Genomic DNA, 16,135 nt, shown 5'->3' with positions numbered 1-16,135 from the left:
TATTTTTCATTTCTAATTTTGTTGATTTGTTCTTTCTCCTTTTCTTGATGAGTCTGGCTAGTGGTTTGTCAATTTTGTTTATCTTCTTCTCAAAAAACAAAGTTTTAGTTTTATTAATCTTTGCTATTGTTTCTTTCATTTCCTTTTCATTATTTCTGCTCTGATCTTTATGATTTCTTTCCTTCTGCTGACTTTGGGGGTTTTTTTGTTCTTCTTTTTCCAGCTGCTTTAGATATAGAGTTAGGTTGTCTGTTCAGTGCTTTTCTTGCTTCTTGAGGTATGATTGTATTGCTATAAACTTCCCTCTTAGAACCGCTTTTGCTGAATCCCATAGGTTTTGGGTTGCTGTGTTTTCATTTTCATTTGTTTCTAGGAATCTTTTGATTTCCTTTCTTATTCTTTAACAACTTCTTTGTTATTTAGTAACATACTATTTAATCTCCATGAGTTTGCGTGTTGTTTTTTTTTTTTTTGCAGTTTTTTTCCTGTAGTTGGTATCTAGTCTCATAGTGTTGTGGTCAGAGAAGATACTTGATATGATTTCAGTTTTCTTAAATTTACTGAGGCTTGGTTTGTGGCCCAAGATGTGGTCTATCCTGAAAAGTGTTTCATGTGCACTTTAGAAAAAAATGTATTTTCTGCATTTGGATGGAAAGTCCTGAAGATATCAATTAGATCCATTTGATCTAATGTTTCATTTTAGGTTTGTGTTTCCTTATTGATTCTCTGTTTTGATGATCTGTCACTGGTATAAATGGGGTGTTAAAGACCCTTACTATTATTGTGTTTCTGTCAATTTCCCCTCTTATGCCTGTCAGTGTTTGCCTTATGTATTGAGGTGCTCCAACGTTGGGTGCATAAATATTTACAACTGTTACGTCTTTTTCTTGGATTGACCCCTTGATCATTATGTAGTGTCCCTCCTGGTCTCTTATAATATTCTTTAAACTCTATTTTGTCTGAAATAAGGATTGCCACTCTGGCTTTCTTTTAGTTTCCATTTGCAAGGAATATCTTTTTCCATCCTTTTCCTTCTAGTCTGTATGTGTCTCTAGGTCTGAAGTGGGTCTCTTGTAGGCAGCATATATATGGGTCTTGCTTTTGAATTCGTTCAGTCATCCTTTATCTTTTGGTTGGTGCATTTAATTTGTTTACATTTAAGGTAATTATTGACACACGTTTCTATTGGTATTTTCTTGATTGTTTTGGGTTTATATTTGTAGGTCTTTCCTTTCTCTTGTGTTTACTGGCTATATAAGTCCCTTTAGTATTTGTTGCAAGGCTGGTTTGGTGGTGCTAAATTCTCTTAACTTCTGCTTGTCTGTAAAACTTTGACTTCTCTATCAATTCTGATTGAGATCTTTGCCAGGTATGGTAATCTTGGTTGTAGAGTTTTCTCTTTCAGTATTTTAAATATATCCTGCCATTCCCTTCTGGCCTGTAAAGTTTTTGCTGAAAGATTCACTGTTAACTGTATGGGCTTTCCCTTGTATGTTTCCTGTTGCTTTTCCCTTGCTTCTTTTAATATTCTTTTTTTGTGCTTAATCTCTGTTAGCTTGATGAATATGTGTCTTGATGTATTTCTCCTTGTGTTTATCCTGTAAGGGACTCTGTATTTCTTGGACTTGATTAACTGTTTCCTTTCCCATGTAGGGGAAGTTTTCAACTTATTTTCTTCAAAAATTTTCTCAGTGACTTTGTTTTTCCTTCCTCTGGGATCCCTATAACTTGAATGTTGATGCATTTAATATTGCTCTAAAGGTCTCTGAGGCTATCCTCAATTCTTTTCATTCTTTTTCCTTTGTTCTGCTCTTCAGCAGTTATTTGCACCATTCCATCCTCTAGCTCACTTATCCATTCCTCTGCCTCAGTTATTCTGCTATTGATTCCTTCTAGAGTATTTCTTAATTTCAGTAATTGTGCTATTCATCTGTGTTTGCTTATTCTTTATTTCTTGTATGTCCTTGGTGATTCTATTAACTGTGTTAAATGTTTCTTGCATTTTCTCTATTGTATTTTCAAGTCTTTGAAGCATCTTTACTATCATTATTCTGAATTCTCTTTCAAGTAGATTGCTTATTTCATCTTCGTTTATTTGGTCTTGTGTGTTTCTACCTTATTCTTTCATTTGTGCTGTATTTCTCTGTCTTTTCATCATTTTTTTCTAACATGCTCCACTTGAGGTCTTTTCCCACACTTTAGGGTTGTTTCTTTCTTCCATTTGGTTTTTGTCCTTGGAGGGAAAGATTGATTGAGTGGTTTGTGCTGATTTCTTGTTAGAGGTGACTTTTGCCTGTGTTCTAGTGGGAGGAGATCAAGCAGATGAAGGAGGTAATTACAGAAATAATGGGACATATACACACACATCCATACATACAGTTATAACCAAAGTATTCTAAAGAAAAGATTACAGGAGACTGACTTGGTGAAGAAAGGAAACCAAAAGTGCTATCAACCAATTAAAAGCAGAGCTAGCTAATGCTCAATCTGGAAAACTGAGCATGAGCAGAGATCTGGAAAACTGAGCATGAGCAGAGTGCCAACTGGGGAATACAGCAAAGAGAGCTTGACAATTTAACTTAACAATCACTTCATGGCAGATAGATGGGGAAACAATGGAAACAGTGACAGACTTTATTTTCTTGGGCTCCATAATCACTGCAGAGAAAGCAATGGCACCCCACTCCAGTACTCTTGCCTGGAAAATCCTATGGATGGAGGAGCCTGGTAGGCTGCAGTCCATGAGGTAGCTAAGAGTCGGACACGACTGAGTGACTTCACTTTCACTTTTCACTTTCATGCATTGGAGAAGGAAATGGCAACCCAGTCCAGTGTTCTTGCCTGAAGAATCCCAGGGACAGGGTCACACAGAATTGGACAGGACTGAAGCAACTTAGCAGCAGCCATAATCACTGCAGATAGTGACTGCGGCCATGAAATTAAAAGATGCTTGCTCCTGGAATAAAAGCTATGACAAACTAGACAGCATATTAAAAAGCAGAGACATCACTTTGCCGACAAAGATCTGTACAGTCAAAGCTATGATTTTTCCAGTAGTCACGTATGGATGTGAAAGTTGGTCTATAAAGAAAGCTGAGCACTAAAGAATTGATGCTTTTGAACTGTGGTGTTGGAGAAGACTCCTGAAAGTCCGCTAGACTGCAAGGAGATCCAACCAGTCCATCCTAAAGGAAATCAGTCCTGAATATTCATTGGAAGGACTGATGCTGAAGCTGAAGCGCTAACGCTTTGGCCACCTGATGAGAAAAACTGACTCACTGGAAAAGACCCTGATGCTGGGAAAGACTGAAGGCAGGAGGAGAAGGGGACAAGAGAGGACGAGATGGTTGGATGGCATCACCAACTCAATGGACATGAATTTGAGCAACCTAAGGCAGTTTGCTGATGGACAGGGAAGCCTAGCATGCTGCAGTCCATGGGGGTTGCAAAGAGTCAGACATGACTGAACGACTAAAGTAGGACTGATAGGATCAACATATACACACTGCTGCTGCTGCTGCTGCTAAGTCGCTTCAGTCGTGTCCGACTCTGTGCGACCCCACAGACGGTAGCCCACCAGGCTCCCCCATCCCTGGGATTCTCCAGGCAAGAACACTGGAGTAGGTTGCCATTTCCTTCTCCAACGCATGAAAGTGAAAAGTGAAAGTGAAGTCGCTCAGTCGTGTCCAACTCCTAGCAACCCCATGGACTGCAGCCTACCAGGCTCCTCCATCCATGGGATTTTCCAGGCAAGAGTATTGGAGTGGGGTGCCATTGCCTTCTCCACATATATACACTACTATACGTAAAATAGATAATCAACAAGAATCTACTGTATAGCACAGGGAACTCTACTCAATATTCCATAAGATCCTAAAAGGGAAAAGAATCTAAAACAGAATAGAAACATGTACAAGTATAACTGAATTACTGTGCTGTATCTCTGAAATGAATACAATACTGTAAATCGACTATATTCCAATACAAAATGAAATCACAAAAAATAAACAATAAAAATAAATTAAAAAACAAGGCAATGTGGATCCAAGCTGAAAATCAGTGTCTTTGGGAAAAACCCATCATAGGTCAGTGGTCCTGGCAGAGCCATAATAATGACCATTAAAGTTCTAAATTAAAATCTTGAATATATAGTAGGGCTTCCCTAGTGGCTTGGTGGGAAAGAATCCACCTACCAATGAAGGAGACATGGTTCGATCCCTGATCCAGGAAGATCCCACAGGCCTCGGAGTAAGCAACTAAACCTGTGTGCCACAACTATTGAGGCTGTGCTCTAGGGCCTGGGAGCCACAACTACTGAGCCCAAGTGCAGCAACCACTGAAGGCCCGTGCACCCTAGAGCCTGTGCTCCGCAACAAGAGAAGCCACCGCAACAAGAAGTTCATGTACCACCACTAGAGAGTAGCCCCCACTCACCACAATAGAGAAAAGCCCTCATAGCAATGAAGACCTAGCATAGCCAATAAATATAATGATTTTTAAAAATCTAACACAGAGGAGGGAAAAGATAAGCTAAGCTAAAAACAAGTCAACGTACGATAGGGATCACAGCATAAAGAATTTTTAATAATGGTTGAAATCAAATTAATTGATTTTATTAAACAAAACAAAAAAAACAAGATCACCAGGTAACTCGTGGTACGTTAAAGTTTTAGAATTATTATTCCAAGTATTGGTGTGCCCCAGGCGTCTGTGTGTACTCTCCATCTAGGGCTACAGCTTTAAGAACTATATATTTTTTAATCTCCAAATCTCTCTCTGGCTCCAACCTCCTCTCCTAAATTCCAGATTCATATAAGCAATAGCCTACATGACAACTCCATTTGGAAGGAGTCTCAAATATTTCAAAGTTACTATTAAAACAAAAGCCTTTTCCCTTTTCACTACACAGTCCCACCAAAAAAGGACTGCTAAGTTTACTGTGTACCTGTTACACGTAATAACCTAAGTGCTTAACACGTATCAGCTGCTTTAATCCTCCCATCACCATCCACAAGAGATAGTTACTATTATTGTGCCCATTTTACAGAGTAATTGAGAGAGAGAAAGTAACTTACCCACAACTATACATCTCCTAAGTATCACCAGTGATTTGAAGCTAGGTAATTTGACTCCAGAATATGTTCCTGTCATACCTCTCAGTTCCATTCAACCAAAAACTCAAATATAAAGTCATCATTTCACCATCTCCCACTTCTAATCCTGTACATTCCACTTTCAAACATTATCTATAATTGATGTATTTCTTTCCATCTCCATGGTCACCCACTCTTTTCCAAGCCATCATTTTGCTTGTATGTTTGTTAACCTCCTAACTGGTCTTCCTCCTTCCACTCTACCTGATCTTCTCTCATAGCAGTACAATTTTTACAGTAAGAATCTGATGTTAGTGCCTTCTTTAAATACTTTTATGGGCTGCCATATGCTTGACCTGAGCCTGCCTTCTCCAGCATTTGTCTGATATTAGCCTCAGGGACTCTCGTTCCTGAGACAAGCCAAGTACATGCTCCACCCCCAGGGCTTTTGCTCTTCTTGCTTTTGTGGAACCCAAATCATCTTTTCTCCCAGCTCTCCCTCATCCTACAGATCTCAGTTCTCATGTCACTTCTTTTCAACCACCCTTTCTAAAGGAGTCACTACTACAGCTCCATTTCCTTCGCTGCACTTAACACATCTAAATCTGAAAATATAAACATATCACTAGTAGCTAAAGCTGTAGAGAATGTACTGGTCTACCCAGATTTAAATTCTGACTTTATGACCTTCCTGTGGCTCCTTCTCCTCATCTATTAAAAATAAGTGCAATACAACTGCTGTGATGAGTTACAACAATGCCTAGCATATACTAAGTGCTATTTAAGCATTTGATATAATGATTACATATATTTGAAGGCAAGAACCCCCTTGATTGTCTCTATATTCCTGACACTTAGAACACCCAGTTTACAAAAGTTTGTCAAATGACTATTATTCCCTTTCATTGTTCCATTTGTATTAGCGATAGAGTCTACCATTTCCCAATGCTTTATTGATGTTTTTACCCGAGGATCATCAATTAATGGGGCTTCCCTGATAGCTCAGTTGGTAAAGAATCTGCATGCAATGCAGCAGACTCCAGTTCGATTCCTGGGTTAGAATATCCTCTGGAGAAGGGATAGGCTACTCACTTCAGTATTCTTGGGCTTCCCTTGTGGCTCAGCTGGTAAAGAATCTACCTGCAATGTGGGAGACCTGGGTTCTATCCCTGGCTTGGGAAGACCCCCTGGAGAAGGGAAAGGCTACCCACTCCAATATTCTGGCCTGGAGAATTCCATGTACTGTATAATTCGTGGGGTCGCAAAGAGTCAGACATGACTGAGTGACTTTCACCAATTAATGTCCCTTCACAGTCTATTTTACATGCATTTATTTAATTCTATTCACATCGACAACTGTCACACAAACTACAAAAAGTACAAAAGCATAATCCATCTTCCAATACCAGGTCAGGGTCAAGTTGAAAGAAAGAACTATACAGTAAATCACAAGAAGAGTTCAGGTCTCCTGAACAAAGCACACTGCCTGTCACATGATGTATTTAAAGCTGTAAATACTGCCACAGGAGAATCTCTTGTCTTTGCAGCGGCCACACAGTTCCTGCCGATGGGGCCTCCTTAGATTGATGTGTCTTTTCTTTTGAGGGCAGGAACAACGAGACTTTGAACAGGTCTTTAGAAAAGAAGCAACAGTTTGGGCACTAAATGATCAAGTTTAGTTCTTCAAATGAAAATATTCCTCCCTACCACTCATCCCTGCTATCTTTATCCTTTGAATCCCATGAGAAGTCCAAGACTAAGTTTTACAAAACCACTCACTGCCCATAAAAGTGTCATGCACTTTTTTCCCAGATGAATGGCCAAAGATGACCTTTAAGAAAAGATTGCTGAGCCAATCCAGAAGATATAAGAGAAGTTATACAAGTTAAAATTGTGTAGAGTCTTTTCATTATGTAGGTTTTCACATTTGTAGCCATGTGGGAGTGAGGAGTAGTGAGTATTAAGTGATTTGATTACCTGAACTGCAGTGTTTCTCAACTGGTAGTATTTTACCTACTAGCAGACATTTCAGAATATCTGGAGTATTTTTGGTTAAGACTGGAGGGAGGGATGTTCTAGGCAGCAGCTCAACCTTTTTGGTACAAGGGACCAGTTTCTTAGACAATTTTTTCATGGACTGGGGGTGGGTGGTGGGTTGGGGATGATTCAAGTACATTTATTATACACTTTATTTCTATTATTATTATTATTATTATTATATCGGCTCCACCTCATATCATCAGGCATGAGGTCCTGAAGGTTGGGGACCCCTGTTCTAGAGGAAGCTAAATGTTTTCTTTTCAGACATGGCTAATCTTTGCTGGAATTTGAAGTGTTTTTAACCATTATCCCATTCTATCTTCTGATTAAAAAAAAAAAAAAAAATCACACCCCAAGGAGACTGGTATACTGCCCTGGTCCACCTTCCCAATCCTGTTAATCTGTGAAAATTTATGATCACTGCTCTATTTTCTGCATATGTCCATAGCCAAAAAGAATAAGTCAAGCTTTACCTTTTATATTGTGAAAACAGGCATTTTTATTTTCCAAATGAGTCTCATATGGTTTATCAAATATTGGATATCTTCCACCCTCCGGCTGACGAGTATGCATCCTTAAGAAAATTCTAACAGTAACATACTCACATAGTGTCTACTCTAGGTACTGCTCTAAGCACTTTATATATAAGTCCATTTAGTACTCACATCACCTTTATAAGGAATAAAAAGCTCAATGAAAAAAAAATTGTAATTAAAAAAAAATCACGATTTACTCTAAAGGTAGGTTTCTAGTTTCGGTAATGGTAGGTTAGGTAGTTCTGACTAAGTCTTCTTAGGACAACTAGACAAGCTGAGCAAAGATACTAATTAAAAACAAGAACTACTTGAAGGCACTGGAGAATTACCAAAGTATCCCAGAGAAGGAAACCGAGAAACAGATGAGCCTGATATTTGGGACTAGTTTCTCTTCAAAGGCAATTCTGTAACAGGTAAATTTTTAAGACAACAGGAAGCTGAAAATGAGCTTCACAAGCTGATGAGGCTGAGGAATCTTAAATATGTCAAAATGGGAGAGCACCAGTTAACAATTCAGGTTTTGTGCTGGGACCCTGAAAGGCTACACCCTAGAGTAAGAATGAAACAAAAATTCATCAGCCTTCACAGATGCTGAAGCCTAACTTCAAAACAGCTCAATTATAACTGGCAAATAGTATTCAGAAATTGCTAGTATCTTCATCTGCCTAACATAAGCAAACAAGTCTTCTGTGAAAGATACTATTCTGGCCTCAAATTATCACTATAATTTTTCACATACAATATATAGCACTCAAAAGTAACCAAGTATCTAAGGAGACAGAACAACAATTCCTTGAAAACCAAGGAATGTGAAGAGGTTTACATTCCTTCTGTGGATTCCTTACAATCTTCTGTGATTAAGCTAATGGGGGTTTTCTGGTACAGATTTTAAGAAAATGATGCTTAATATGCTCAAAGAAATTAGGCTGGTATTTCCAGCTGAGAAATGGACACTTATAAAGACATAAAAATTCTAGTACTGGAAAATGAAGTAAGGGGAATCTATAACTAAATAGGTAGCTGCACTGGAAAAGCAGAAGGGAAAACGAGAGAAACAAAAGATGGTTTAGTAGATGATATCCAAACTGCAGCAAGGAGAGACAAAAGCATAGTAAACACAGAAAAAAGCATAAAAGATTTAAGGGATACGGTGACAGTTCTAATATAAATAATTAGAAGAAAAGAAAATGGAGGTAGAAGTAATATTTTAAATTATAATGACGGATAATTTTCCAAACATGATAGAAGTCTCCAAGTTACAGAATTGCGAAATTGTAAGCAGGTAAATACAAAGAAACTACAATTAGGCATAGAATTATAAAACTTCTAAAAATTAAAGCAGAGAGAAATATCTTAAAAGCAAACAGACTTAAGGTGAAAAAAATGAGCTATTACTTCAAAGGAGCTGCATGAGACCAACAGCCACTTGACAGAAACAATGAACGTCAGATCCTTAAGGGGCAGAAAGAAACTACTACCAACCTAAAAACTTTACACTCAGCAAAAATAACCTTTAAAAAAAGCTATCCAGACAAAACAAAAGGTGTCACCTTCAGACGTGCATTATAGGGAATATTAAAATTAGGTATTCAGGTAAAAAGAAAGTGGTCCCAGATACAAAAAGGATCTAAAAGCAGCAGAAACAGTAAATATGCAGTTAAAACTAACTAGACTACAAAATTAATGTCTTTTGAAGTTTAAAAATAATATACAACAATAACAGCAAAGAAGTTAGGATGAAGTGATAAGGGATTGGGCTTCCCTGGTGGCTCAGACAGTAAAGCATCTGCCTGCAGTGCAGGAGACCCGGGTTTGATCCCTGGGTTGGGAAGATCCCCTGGAGAAGGAAATGGCAACCCACTCCAGTACTCTTGCCTGGAAAATTCCATGGACTGAGGAGCCTGGTAGGCTACAGTCTACGGGATCGCAGAGTTGGACATGACTGAGCGACTTTGTGTTCTAAGGTCACTGCGTTGTCAAGGAATGGTAAGATCAACATCTACATAAATTGCTTAAGCATGCTGTAATATGAACCTTGAAGAACACTAAAGAATGAATAACTGCCAAGATAAGGGAGAGTGATTAAAAAAAAAAAAAACAAAAACACTCAAGTGAACACAGTAAGTAAAAGAAGTATAATAGTAAGAAAGAAAGTGAAGTTGCTTAGTCATGTCCGACTCTTTGTGACCCCATGGACTGTAGTCTACCAGGCTCTTCCATCCATGGGATTTCCCAGGCAAGAATACTGCAGTGGGTTGCCATTTCCTTCTCCAAGGGATATTCCCAACCCAGGGATTGAACCTGGGTCTTCCCCATTGTAGGCAAACACTTTACCATCTGAGCCACCAGGGAAGTCTATAATAGTAAGAAGATATATTTAAATCCAAAGTAATTATAGTAAATTGAGAACGTCAGACTAGAAAAACTAAAGACAATAGTTTAAAAATATTAGACTAATTTTTAAAATTACTTCTAAGTAGTATAAAAATATTTTTAAGTGAAAGATTTAGGTAAAAATTCTTACTATGAAAATCAACGATGTCACACTTTTCTGAAAAGCTTAAAGAGTTATCTCCTGCAAGCTGTTTAAGAGCTCATCGAATTCTGTGACACCCTAGACTTTGGAGACACCATGGAATCTGATTACAGCTCTAATATTTAGTATTTGTCTAACTTTGGGCAACTTACTTTCTTACTGAACTTTAGCTTTTTGTTCTGTATCATGGGAATAACACCTACTTCAAAGGTCAGGTTACAGGAGATAATGAAAAGCACGTGGCTCCAAGTTTGGCACATAGCTTAATATGGAGGAGAAAACGGCAACCCACTCCAGTATTCTTGCCTGGTAAATCCCATGGACAGAGGAGCCTGGTGGGCTACAGTCCATGGGGTTGCAAAGAGTCAGATATGACCACCACTACCAAGAGCTTAGTAAAGGTTACCTATTAAGTTACATGCAAACTATTCACAAGATGTTTGAGGAAAAACACACATACCACATATGTAAAAAAACCACATTAGGCAACTTAAATCTCCTCCTTCCCCCCCAAAGAGTAGAATTTATGCTTTATTTTCTAAAATATTACAAAAACTCAAACATACAGCTGCGGGGAGCGAGCTCCGTCCCTGGCAAAGGTCATGAGGAAGGAGGCTTGGCATATGCAACGGCGGGATCAAGCCTCAGGAGTCTCCCTGGAAATTCTCGAGCATCTACCCCCAAAACCAGAGTCTGCCTACTTTCTGCTTTGTGCTTCCACCTACACCTCTGACTTTACGGGGGGCTATCCCCCACTACCTCTCTCTGAAAAAAGTTAGCTTACAGTTCCAGTTAATAATTCCTGGGTGTGACAGTGTTTAACCTACAAACTCCTTTGGAAATCCTCTAGCCTGCCTGAATAGGTTTTTCCAGCCACATGTGATTGTTCAGAGCCTCCCAACTGTGAGAGGCAGGAGATGTTCTAAACTGTCTAAACACAGATTCTTTTGAGTAGTTAAAAGATTGATTAGAAATTGTATTGGTGAAGGGATTTTCACTTGTTGGGCCAATGTTTGCTGCTAAGTTTCCATATCCTTTACCTGCTGTGTCCCTGGCAGTGTATTGATTAATATAATTGGTGTAAGTAGTAGCTTTAATGTTTGTAACCTGGGACCCTTGAGTTAATTCTTTTTCTTGTTATAGCCCACCACACCTTTGCTCTGTAGGAATGCAACTTTATCTAATGCTTTTGGAGGGTGGCTCCTGACCAATCACCTTTAGAGAAAAATAAGTTTTCTGAAGAAAGGGTCTTAAAATGTTACCGGCCAGAAGATGATGCAAATCACCTAAGCTTTTGCATATGATAAGTTTGCAGGAAGAAAGCCTGGCTTGCTGCATGACTCTACCCCTTCCCCCATTATCCTCTATTCATAACTTAAGGTATAAAAACTACTTTGGAAAATAAAGTGCGGGCCTTGTTCACCGAAACTTGGTCTCACCATGTCATTCTTTCTCTTACCTTCTGGCTGAATTATTCAGCCTCTTTTCTCCACTGAATTTCCTCACTGAGCTATCCTTATTTCAGCCTCTTTTCTTCACTGAAATTTCCTCACTGAGCTATCCTCATTCTATTACTCTTTATATCCTTAATTAACGTTTAATTAAGCAATTGTTTCCTGATCTTCGCCTATGCCGTCTCTCCTTCGAACACCCTGGATCAGCCGGGGCTGGTCCCCGGCATACAGCAAACCGAACACTCCTACACAAATATCCACATCTAGCAAATCCTAATATTTTGCCACAGAAGCTTCATGTTTAATAATGAAAACATTATGGACACAATGGAAATACACAGTTTGCTTACCTGGCACTGGATTGCTTCCACTCGATAAGGGTTAAAACTCTTTTGGCATTTGCAACAGAGTTGTTTGAAATAAACCTAAAGAGAAATTTGTCTTTTACACAGGGTTTATGTGTACCCTAGGCTCCCAGTTCTTAAGTAATCCATTCCTTCACCCTGTAGCTTGCTTTTGCCCAATCTCTATGCTGAAGTCTTAAGCTCTTGTGGTGCTATCAGTCACTTTCTCTTATTTTTTGAATCTCATTTTCTTTACCTGTAAAATCGAGACAATGCCACTTTCTTTTTCTATAGTTTTGACAACTACCCAATAATGTACATAAAGTACTACAGTAAAATTCTTCAGTAAGAAGCAGCTATTTGAATTTTATTCATTGTGCAGACAACACACTTGACCTTCTTTTGTCCTGGTCTATTTGTCCGTTTCTAATTTTTTCAGTATTTCTCCATTTGAAATTCAAATTAATTACAGTTACACACCAATCCACATGTTTCTAGGCTTTGCGCATTCTCACTTCAATTTATAAACCTTTAAAATCATACTTTGACAACAAGATGCCTTCCCTCTGATAGAATTAATCATCCCCCTCCTGTATTATTTTTGTACCACTTCCATGCCACCAGTGCCAATGCACAGATCACCAATCTCATCTTGTCTGCATCATTCTTATCAGAATCAATTTCTTCAGGATGAGTTCTATGTCTTGTTTTTTTGTATTCTAAAATCATGAGTGTTTGAATTAAACCCACTGTTTTTATTATAGCAAGAAAAGGAAAGTAATTTTAGTTTAGTTAAAATATCTATTTTACCTCCAGGATCTAGTAAATGGCTAGTGCAAAAGGAAAAAAAAAACTTTTCATTCACATCTTGCATACCTCCTTGCTCTCTTCCTCTATACTCCTTAAGTCAGAAAAGCAGTTATCTAAAATGCAACAGCATAAGGGCCTCAAACTTAAATGCTTATAGAGGTTAATCAGAGAGACTAGGTGTAGGCTGTTGCAAAATGAAGGGCAAGTGCGGAGTGAAGGGAGACAGAAGCTGTTCAGTCCCCGTCTACTGCTCCTCACACAGAAGTCTGACTGTTCAGGAAAATCTAAAAATGCAGAATGTGAAATCTTTCCCAAACTTAATATGTTGACAACTGATTCAAATTAAGGCATGGAGCCTAAATGAGTCAGTCTCTCAATGTTAACCTTCACAATAAATTATTTCTCTCACTGCCCCACCTTGTGGACAGACAGAGGAAGTTTTCTAGAGCTAAAGCCCAAATCTGTTACAATACACCAACTAAAAACTGATTATACAGGTAGGGGGAATCTGTTGTATAGCACAAGGAACTCAGTTCAGTGCTCTGTAGTGACCTAGATGGGCCGGAATGGGGGTGGGATAGGAGGGAGGTCCAAGAGGGAGAGGATATATGTATACACACATCTAATTAACTTGGTTGTACAGCAGACGCTAACAACACTGTAAGGCAACTATTAATATACCCCAATTTAAAAAAAAATTATAACAAATCCCAATGTATACAAGGTCAAGAGTTCATCTAAATAAGGTAACATTTTGTCCAATGCAACTACCAAACCAAATTTAACACCAGGATGTGGTTCAGGAGCTCAAGCTCTTGTGGACAGCCCAATTTCGTTCAGTCCAAGCCTTTGCTTGGCACCTACTATGTCCTTGGCACTAAGGCTGAGTTATGGTCACATTCCATTAAAACACACAGTCTTCCTCCGTTTAACATCCATGCCCACCCCATTCTCCCACTTCCCACTCACTTTCACTTACCTTATTAGTTCCAGAGATGCACCACACATAAGCACTCTCCCATCTGGTCTTACAATCTTTACAGTGAAAATAGCCATATTTGGGTTCTAAAAACTGCAAATAAGGAGGAAAAATACTATCTTGAGGGGTCAAAAGTGAAAGTGAGAAGTCATTCAGTCGTGTCCAACTCTTTGTGATCCCATAGGCTGTATACAGTCCATGGAATTCTCCAGGCCAGAATACTGGAGTGGGTAGCCTTTCCCTTTTACAGGGGATGTTCCCAACCCAGGGATCAAACCCAGGTCTCCCGCATTGCGGGCGGATTCTTTACCAACTAAGCCACACAAAGGAAGCCCTGAGGGGTGAAGGAAGGAGGAGGATAAAAAGCCAGATCCTGCTATCCTTGTGGTTTTGTATAAGTAAAAAACAGGAAGCTTCCTTAACCTCACTCATAGCTATTCTCAAGGTCAGTACATGAACTCAGCTGTCAAGGACTGATTACTCTGGGACCCTTCTAGCTTCTCTCAGGCTTTTCCAATCTGTTTTCCCCAAGGCCATGAGCACCAGCTGCACAAAATGAAGATCTGATCACAAACCCAAAACCCCCCTTTTGCCTCATTTGCAACAGCTATGGTTCCCAAACTTTGGGGTTTCACAGGCTTAAAGTTGGCTTCTTATTTTACCAAAAAGCTAAAGAAACAAAGCAAAAACACAGGGACTTCCCTAGTGGTCCAGTGGTTAAGAATTTGCTTTCCAATACGGGGAGGTGGGTTGGACCCCTAGTTGGAAACTAAGAATCCCACATTCGAAACTACTGAGCCAGGGGCTCTAGAGCAAGAGTCGCAACTAGAGCAAAGCAGGCGCGCTGCAAGGAACGATCCCGCGTGCCGCCAGTCAGACCCAAAGCAGTCGAATCAATAAATTTTAAAAACCCACACAGGACATGTAAAATACATGTTTTCAGAACTTCCTCTCTCCTTTATCAAATAAAGGGAGGAAGCGCAATAAGATTCTGCTCTCATGGAGCCAGAAATGGCAGGGGAAAAAAAGAAGGCTAAGGCTAGGGGAGAGAAAGCTCACCTGGAAGTTGGGCCTCCCAAGCGGCTGGCTGGAGTCTACCGGGGCCGGCTTGCTCTTCCTCTCCCGAGGACTCGAGGAGTCTTCCTCCACCAGCTCCTCACGTGGCTGAAGTTCCTCGGGGGGATCCTCTTCCGACCTTGGTGGTGGTGATGGTGGTGGTAGTGGCGGGGGCGGCTGGCCAGCCTCGGGAGGATCCGAGAGCTCCTCCCGCAGTCGCACCTCACCCCAGTGGCCGGGCACCGACGAAGAGACGCCCCATGCAGATGCGGGTGCCCTGTGGCCTGCGCTGGCCCAGGGGGAGAGGCTGTCCAGGGTGCGAGGCCCCAGAGAGCACTGCACGGACTTGCCCACCCGGAGGCTCACCTGCACGCCCACATCCTTGGTGTTGGCCTTGCGCAGCCGCAGGCTCAGGCCAGGGTTCATATGGGAGAAAACGGCCATGAGCTGGGCTCTCTTGTAAGGGTCCACGCAGCAGTCGGAGGCATTGGAGGGCATCAGCAGCCTGGGCCTGGCCAGGAAAGTGGGGGGAACATTGGTTTGCCTCCAGTGCGGTTGTCTGGGCTCTGAGAGTCCAGACTGGCCCAAACGTAGCATGTTCCCATAGCCCGGGTACAAGCTGTAGGGAACACAGAAGATGCGCTCCATCCTACCACCTGGCGCCCAGGCGCAGCGCAATATCCCGAGGCAGTTTGTTTCAGGCCTTGTTTTGTGTTCCACCTTCATCCGCCCCCTTTTTCTCCGGGTCACGTTGGTTCACGCTCTTGCGGAGCTTCTCCATTTATTTCAGATTCTGACGAGTGCTGCTGCCTATTACCCAAATTGGAGGAGGGAAGGCGATATCCCTACCTAGAGAGGCCTAATTGCCACCTGATCCCTAATTGGGATCTCTGTTTCTCTTCAATTCACTGCTCTTGAATCTTTTTTTTTCAAAGCTGTTTTTCATTTAACTTCTTATTCACACACATGCCTTAATTAGCAAATTCTAATTTATTCCTATGCATGCATAGTCGCTTCAGTCATCCGACTCTTGGTGATCCTATGAACTGCAACCCACCAGGCCCCTCTGTCCATGGGATTCTACAGGCAAGAATACTGGAGTGGGTTGCCATGCCCTTCTTCCCAACCCATGGATCAAACCCAGGTCTCCTGCATTGCAGGCAGATTCTTTACCATTTGAGCTACCCGGGAAGCTCCAATTTATTCTTATACTGACTTACAATTTCAGAGACTGTGTTTTAAAAATAAAAAAGATTGAATACAAGCAGCAAAATTTGAGCTGCTGCA

The 16,135-nt window shown here is 40.4% G+C and overlaps 1 protein-coding gene across 19 annotated transcripts in view; it reads right to left on the bottom strand.

The window, feature by feature from the left end:
* Positions 1-15,931, bottom strand: part of ZAR1L (zygote arrest 1 like) — a 93,933-nt gene extending 78,002 nt beyond the window's left edge. For 17 of the 19 annotated variants that reach the window (XR_003513759.1, XR_003513758.1, XR_003513762.1 and 14 more), the window contains exons 1-3: positions 14,852-15,931; positions 13,793-13,885; positions 12,010-12,084 (exon numbers count right to left, since the gene is read on the bottom strand). Coding sequence is in view for 2 of the 19 variants with exons in the window: in XM_027557473.1 (XP_027413274.1) it covers positions 6,583-6,726; positions 12,010-12,084; positions 13,793-13,885; positions 14,852-15,574 (1,035 nt within the window). In the remaining 17 variants the exon portion in view is untranslated. Of the gene's footprint in view, positions 1-904; positions 2,301-6,400; positions 6,727-12,009; positions 12,085-13,792; positions 13,886-14,851 lie in introns of those variants that run through there. The other 2 variants (XM_027557474.1, XM_027557473.1) reach the window with 2 other exon arrangements.
* Positions 15,932-16,135: the final 204 nt, after the last annotated feature.

The sequence above is a fragment of the Bos indicus x Bos taurus genome, chromosome 12, assembly GCF_003369695.1.
Source record: "Bos indicus x Bos taurus breed Angus x Brahman F1 hybrid chromosome 12, Bos_hybrid_MaternalHap_v2.0, whole genome shotgun sequence".
In the NCBI taxonomy this organism is placed as follows: Eukaryota; Metazoa; Chordata; class Mammalia; order Artiodactyla; family Bovidae; genus Bos; species Bos indicus x Bos taurus.
The sequence above is the reverse complement of the archived record's forward strand: the minus strand, read 5'-3'. Positions and strand labels throughout refer to the sequence as shown.